The sequence below is a fragment of the Monoraphidium neglectum genome (genome assembly GCF_000611645.1).
Source record: "Monoraphidium neglectum strain SAG 48.87 unplaced genomic scaffold scaffold03082, whole genome shotgun sequence".
NCBI lineage: Eukaryota > Viridiplantae > Chlorophyta > Chlorophyceae > Sphaeropleales > Selenastraceae > Monoraphidium > Monoraphidium neglectum.
The window spans coordinates 1-7,259 of record NW_014010546.1 but is presented as its reverse complement, the minus strand read 5'-3'; the positions used below and the strand labels follow the sequence as shown (position 1 = coordinate 7,259).

Below are 7,259 nucleotides of genomic sequence, written 5' to 3'. Positions count from 1 at the left end.
GTCCTAGGGGATGCGCATGCCGCGCAGGCGGCCGCGCCGCGGCGGCATGCGGGGGGGCGCCCTTACTCATACCGCCTCGTCCGGCACGAGGGTCGCCTGGTGATGGCCGGGCAGCGCGGGCAGGCACGCGGCGGGGCGGGCGCGGCGGGGGACGCGGCCGCCCGGTGACGCCCGTGGCCCTTCCCTCTTCCCACCTGCGGCGCAACTCACGGCGCCGGGTGCCCTCGCACAGCGCGGCCGCGCCTGTAAATGAAGACAAGCTAGGGTGTGTTGGGATTGGGGGCTTGGGCCAGGGCGTGTTGACAGGAAGGCCCGAGGCTCGCCCCCAAGGGGTGTCACTGGGCACCATGACCTGGCGCCAGCCTGGCGGCGGTTGGCCACATCTGCAGCCACTGTGGGGGGCCGGGGGCTGGCGGAGCTCGAATATAAAACGACAGGGGACTTTCAGGTGTGGCAGTTTCTGACAGATGGGGGGAATGCAGGGAGCCGTTGACATGGCGTCGCGCGGGGCGCGGCGGGAGGCGGGACAAGAAGCGACGGCGCAGGGGCGTCGCAAGGCGGCATGCGCACTGCGCAAGCACCAAATGCCCCGTTCTCGTTCGCAAGACGCCCCGGCACCACTCCTGTGAGGCCAGATAAGCATGAAAGCCTGTGACTGCTGGCGTCATCCTGGCCTTGGGACGTCTGAGCTCGACTCCCTGCGTCGCATCCAGCAAAGCTGCACAGCAGCGGTTCAATCTGCACTCTAAACCGCCCGGCCGACTTCCCGAGCCTGCACACCCCCTCTTCTACTCCCGTAGCCGAAACAACCACAGCACATTTTCATACGACTCAAAACGTGCTCCTCCTCCTCATCCATACACCCCGAGTCGAGCCACGATGTCCATGATGCTGCAGTCGACCCGCGCCCTCAGGTGACTGCGTTGGCTGTATATCGGGGTTTCGGAAGGGCTTTCGTAGACTGTATGACGCGGTCTGATGGCCATACGGCCGAACGCCCACGGGCGGTCACGTTCGGCCGCAGCTGGCTTGGCCTCTAGGCGAAGCCCCCCCCCCCAGCGGCCAGGGATAGCCAAGCCTCCCAGTTATCAGCTATTATTAAAGTGCATACAAACAGCGAGCGTCCGCAACCAAGCGGAGATTGAATCTCAGATCTGTTGAGCGATTACTAGTCGCCCAGCCTTCCTCTGGAGCCCCCGAGTCAGCAGCCGTCTCCTCGTCGTCCTCGTGCGGGCTGGCGCGGATCCCCCATGGCATCCACGCCTGCAGCCCGCCCGGCGTGCCGCCCCACCTGGAAAACATGCCATGGGGCATTGACCGTGGTGGCGCGGCACGCAGCGCGGGCGCGGCGCAGGCTGGGTCCCACCCATGCCTCTGATGCCAGCAGGATGTCCACGCCAGCCAGCTGCGGCAGCTGAGGGAGCACTTTGGCGGCTGCTGACCCAGGGGCGCCCCAGCAGGGGGCTGAGCTGGCGGTCGGCGCACAAGCAGATCTGAGATGCGGCGCACAGGCCAGGGTTTGGGCGCAGCCCAGCAGAGTGCAGCACAACCACAACCACGACGCAACTGGCGCGGCCTCGCCGAGCACCCCCTCATGCCAACCTCGGTCGCCTCCCGACTGCTGACGCCGCCGCGCCCCCCCGCCATACCTCCCCCCAGCGTCCGCGTGGAGGCGAAGAAGTCGGCCAAGTCCACCACCAAGAAGGCCGCCCCCAAGAAGTCTGCCGCCAAGGAGCTGTCCTGGTACGGCCCCGACAGGCCCACGTTCCTGGGCCCGTACAACGGCGCCACCCCCGCCTACCTCACCGGCGAGTTCCCCGGTGACTACGGCTGGGACACCGCCGGCCTGTCGGCCGACCCCGCGACCTTCGCCCGCTACAGGTGCGCAGAACACGCGCACATGTGCATGTGCTTGCGCGCACTTCGGTGCCTGTGCGAGCGCATGCCTCGCGGCCGCCCTGCTGTCCACGCTTCGCTGTTGCCGCCTCCCCTGAATGCGATGTGTCCAGCCCAGTGCAGCACGCAGCCGTCCCAGTGCACATGTGCATGCTGTTAACCGACACGCGTTTTCCCGCCACAACCGCCCGCCAGGGAGCTCGAGGTCATCCACGCCCGCTGGGCCATGCTCGGCGCTCTGGGCTGCGTGACCCCCGAGCTCCTGGCCAACAGCGGCACCCCCCTGCCCGCCGGCGGCGTGTGGTTCAAGGCTGGCGCCAGCATCTTCGGCTCCGACGGCCTCAACTACCTCGGCAACCCCAGCCTGATCCACGCCCAGTCGATCGGCGCCACCCTGGCCATCCAGGTGCGCATGCATGTGTGGTGTAATCGGCAGATGCACACGGACGCGGTCTGCGTAGGCGCTGCCGCCAACTGTTCCCGCGTCACGTGCCCCTGGGTTTGGTTTGAGCTTCTTTATGGTTGTTGCACAACTGATCACCACAGCCACTGCTCGTAGCGCAGCCGACCAAGCCCCTCACCCCTCCCCATGCAACCCGACTTGACGACCCTCAGCTGACGGCCGCGCAACAACCCACCTCACCGTATTCAAGGCGGGGGGTCAGCGACCCACCTGACTGTATATACCCCACTCCCAACATGCTGACTCGCCGCAGGTCATCCTCATGGGCCTGATCGAGGGCTACCGCGTGAACGGCGGCCCGGCCGGCGAGGACCTGGACCCCCTCTACCCCGGCGAGAGCTTCGACCCCCTGGGCCTGGCCGACGACCCCGACACCTTCGCTGAGCTCAAGGTCAAGGAGATCAAGAACGGCCGCCTGGCCATGTTCTCCATGCTCGGCTGTGAGTGGCTGGGACGCGTCCGCATGCACGCATGGATGCATGCATGCGTGCCGCATGCGCGTGCCTGCAAGCATGCCGCATACGCATGCGTGCGAGCTGCATGCAGGCGCATGCGGCGTCCGTGAGCTGTGCAGCAGCACGCGTGGGCATGCATGCGGCTTGCAAGCTGCATCCCCTGCTGCATGCGTCCATGTGTGACGCCTTGACCGCCGCATGCACGCGTTTCACGCTTGGCTGTGGCTCCCCTCGGGACTCCCATGCCCAGGAGTGAGATGACCACGACTCCCCTACACCGCCTCACACCAACCACACACCCTCTGCACACCCCACCCTCGCAGTCTTCGTGCAGGCCATCGTGACCAAGGAGGGCCCCATCGCCAACCTCAACACCCACCTGTCGGGCCCCGCCTCGAACAACATCTTCAACTCCGCCCCCGGCCTGGCCTAAATCTGCGGCCGCTGCTGCTGCGTGAAACTGTTTTGAGGGCCCCCCCCCTGCGCGCCCTGCTCTGCGCGGCTTGCGCCGCGTGCGCGCGGGGCGGCGTACCGCTCTGGTGTGTGGCCCCTGGGGGCTTCTGCTTGAGCAGGCATTGATGAGCATTTTGGGTCGCTGAGAGTGTGTGTAACTCGATCTGGATCTACCTTGCTGCTACCTGGAAAGACATGTGGACCAGCCGTGGGCTGAGTCAGAGGTCAGCAAGCTTCAACTTGGTCAGCAAAGACATGTGGACCAGCCGTGGGCTGAGTCGGAGGTCAGCAAGCTTAAACTTGGTCAGCGAGGCGCAAGTGCCATTGTTGGGTTGGGCACTTGCAGCAGTGCTAGCTCGCAGCCCTGAGCAGAGGATGGGACAATGCCAGACCCAGTGACAGTTTTGGTTGTCAATAGCCTAACCTACGGGAGCAGCAGAGTGGTGCCCTGCAGTGCACCACAACAGCATGCATGGAGATTGGCAGGGCCCCACGCTCACGGGCTACAGCAGCGCACGTGGCCACGCGGGTGTAGTGGATGCGCGCGTGAGCCACATGCGTACAGCTAAGCGGTGTCAGGAAGTCTGTCTGGCATGCGCAGCCTGACACCTCTCTACTGCATCCCCGCATCCCAACCTACACGCGTGTGTGCCGGCTCCGCAGTCCGCCCCGCATGCAGGCGAGGGGAAGTCGGCCCCCGCTCCTTGGATGCCACTCCCCTTGCCTCGTCTGCACCATGCCGGCATTGCAACATACGTTACTACCCACCGCAGCACCGCAAAGCCCATGGGTATCAACCTGTATTGACTGCAAGCACACGACACATTCAGCGGCAAACGGCAGCGCAAACGTGGAGGGAACGGCACAAAAAACAGCGAAGCGCTCGCGACGCTGGGGAGCAAGCAACGAACAGCCAAGAAGCCGAGGGGCATCTTCAAATGGGTGGCTTGTGTCCGCAGCGCTTTGCAGTTTCAGGGGAGGGGATGGCTGGAAACACGTTCGCAGGGGCACACAGTTCGTCGGTGGCCCCTGTGTGGGGTCGGCGGTGGGAGTGAGGGTTGCACACGGCCGACGGCAGGCCCCCGCAGCGCCTCAGGCCTACGCACTGCATAAAGCATGCGGCGCAGCTCCCCGCGCGCGCCGGGCGCCGCCGGCGGGAACGGCATGGCTTGGCGCGACGCGCGGGCCAGGGGCGACGCGCGCGCGCGCTGCCCTTTACGCTTGCTGCGACTGCCCTGTCAGCGCAGGCGCGCACGCCCATGACGGCGAAAGCCGCAACCACCGCAACTTTTTCACCTCGGCAGAGATGAGTAGGTGCGCACCGCTGCGCGCGGTGGTCGGGCGTGATATGCTTTGCCGTGACGCGTTTTTGGGATCAGCTGTTCGCCGCTGTGCGCCAAGGCCCAAGTGTGATTGAAAGCTGTGATGGAGCGGGGTGCATATGCTTGAGTAATTCGATGGGGCATCCAAGGAGGCGCGCTCGCGCCTCCTCCCCTTGTGGTTGGTTCCAGTCGTGGCGCGAGAAAAGCCGGCAGAAGCTCGCCGGCGCGGCCGCGGCCGCCGTCGCTTGGCGCAGAGGTATAAACGGATAGCGCGCGCTCTTCACATGTGCGCGGCGTGCGGGACCCTGCCCCACTCCCCCAGCCCGCCGCTCAGCCGGCGCCCGAGGGCGGGGTCTGGGGCCCAGCTGGCCCTCTGCACGGGGGCGAGCTTGGTGGGCTGCTCAGGCTGCGGCGTGGAATCGACGTTGGGCGGTAAGATAGGGGCGAGTGTGGGCAGCGGCGTCCGCGACAGCGCACGCGGCGGCGTAGCACGGTGCTGCGCCGCGCGGCGCCGCTTGGCAATGCTCATTGCTGAAAATTCAGGACCTCGCGATCTGGTGTAAACCCTCACAGCTTGTCGGAGGTGCCAAAGCCAGGCGCGCGCCCCTGCAGCGGCGAGGGCGCGGCGCGGCGCGGCGCCCCACCTGCCGCGCGCCCGGTCCAACGGGCGGCGCGCGATGCGGCCTGCCCATCGCGCGGCAGAGGCGGTGGGGCGGTGTGTTGCAAGGGCCCCAAGCCTTGCGGCGGTGCGTGGAGTGGACAACTTCGGGTCGGTGCCCCAGCAACAATGACCTGGCAGGTCGCATGACTCACAGACTGATGTGCAACGACAAATGCAAGGCCTGAGCAAAGCAGGCATGAGGCAAAACCGCACACACACGCACGCACGCACACAGGCACACACAAAAAGGATTCGAATCACAGTGACAGTGCCGCGGGAGAAGGGGCTGCAGGGGTGAGAAGGGGTGCGCGCCGGGGGAGGGGGGAGCGGAGCGCGTGCCCTTCTGCTTGCTAGGCAGGCCGCAACGGGCGCAGGTGTGTGTGCATGTGGGGTGTGGGCGCAGGAGAGGTGGCTGAGCGCTGGCTCCGGCGGGTGGCACGGGGAGCGTTGGGCCTCAAAACGGTTCTTCCATGGGACAAGGAGTGAGGGCGTCACAGGGTGAGTGACGAGCACCCTACCCCCCCAGCCTTGGAGAGTCGTGCCGCGGGCGACGCAGGCGGCCACAGGGCTTTTCGGCAGATGCAGAGCGCGACGAGCCGCGTCGACGCGCGACCGCAGGTGAGGGCAAAACTTTTCGATCGCACTTGAGCAACACGTAAGAGCGGCGCCGTTGGGCGGGCGCAAAAGAGGGGGCGTTTCGCCCCATTGCGCGCGCGTGGCGCAGCGCAACTGCGCTCTTGGGCATTCCAGCAGAAGCAAGCGGCCTGCGGCTGGCCCCTGTCTTTTGCATTTGTGTAGATCGTCCGAGGATTCGTATCCTCGGATCAACGCCTGCAAAACCCTGTCGCAGGATTTGAAATTTGGCACACCAAGCAAACTGGGCCAAAAACCGGGCGCGCGTGCTCAAGGCCGCATGCCAGCTGCATCAAGGCGCCGCAGGAGAAGCGTTTCCCTGCGCACGCGCGCCTGCATGTGTGCAGCAGAGTCCAGAGCGCTTGCAAAAGGCGGCGGTTGGCTGCAAACAAGTGTGTGTGCGTACGTGTATGTGTGTGTGGGCTGGGTGGGGTGGCGGCGCTGGACAGCGCGGGGGCCCCTATGCGAGCGGCGCCTGCCGCCGCTTGCGGCCTCGGGGCCGCGGCGCGGCTCGTGGCGCGCCGGCTGCGGCAGGCCGCCCACCGACTCCAAACCCTGCCGCCAGGCGGCGCCCTCATGAGGACAGCGGCAGTGATCAGTGCATAATCAGGTAAGTGAGTGGGTCTACTACGAGGGTGTGGAGCCGGCCTTGCAAACTGAAACCCGCGGCAGGACCAACTGTAGGGAAAAACATGAACGCTGAGGCACAAGAGTCAGGCGCAACTTGGGCCGTGGGCCACGCCGCGCCGCCTGAGCCGCGGCACTACTCCAGCACCGTCCACCCCGCCGGCGCCGCCTGCCGCAGCAGCGCCGCCGCCAGCGACGCCGCAGCCGCCGGCGCCATCGCCTCGGCGGCGGCGGCGCCGCCGCCACGGGCGCGTGTCGCATGGGACCGTGAGGCATTGGGGTCGGTGACAACTTTCACCCTGGCGCCGCCTGCTTTCAACAACTGCCCACAACCCAGCATGCTCACATCCGCGCCTGCGACCACTGGCAAACGCCGCGCCGCCGCCGCCGCCTCGGCGCGCAGCTCCGATAGCAGCTGCCCAGCAGCTGCGCCAGGCCGCGCGCGCAGCACGAGCTTCGACCTCGGGGCGCGCCCGGCGGCGGCGGCGGGCGCCGTCCCGCGGCCGCAGCCGCGGCCGCGGCGCTCTGTCAGGCGGGCGAGGAGAAAGGGCTGGCTGGCTGCGCCGTCAAAGGCCGCGGTGACCGCGGTCAGCAGGGGCCCCACCCAGGGGGACTCTGCGATTGCTTCGACCCCAGCCGAGGGCGGGCCGGCCGCTGCAACGGCGGCGGAGCTGAGCAGCTGCAGCCGCGGCGGCGGCGGGGACGGCGGCGGCGGTGCGGCGGCGGCGGCGCGCCGCGCGGCCGACAGC

The 7,259-nt window shown here is 67.3% G+C and overlaps 1 protein-coding gene across 1 annotated transcript; it reads left to right on the top strand.

The window, feature by feature from the left end:
- Positions 1–879: 879 nt before the first annotated feature.
- On the top strand, positions 880–3,247 carry MNEG_12129 (Chlorophyll a-b binding protein of LHCII typeI; the record flags this gene model as incomplete). Its single annotated transcript, XM_014039399.1, has 5 exons — positions 880–914; positions 1,660–1,881; positions 2,092–2,302; positions 2,613–2,799; positions 3,138–3,247. 5 exons carry the CDS (start codon positions 880–882, stop codon positions 3,245–3,247), a joined length of 765 nt encoding a protein of 254 aa, XP_013894853.1.
- Positions 3,248–7,259: the final 4,012 nt, after the last annotated feature.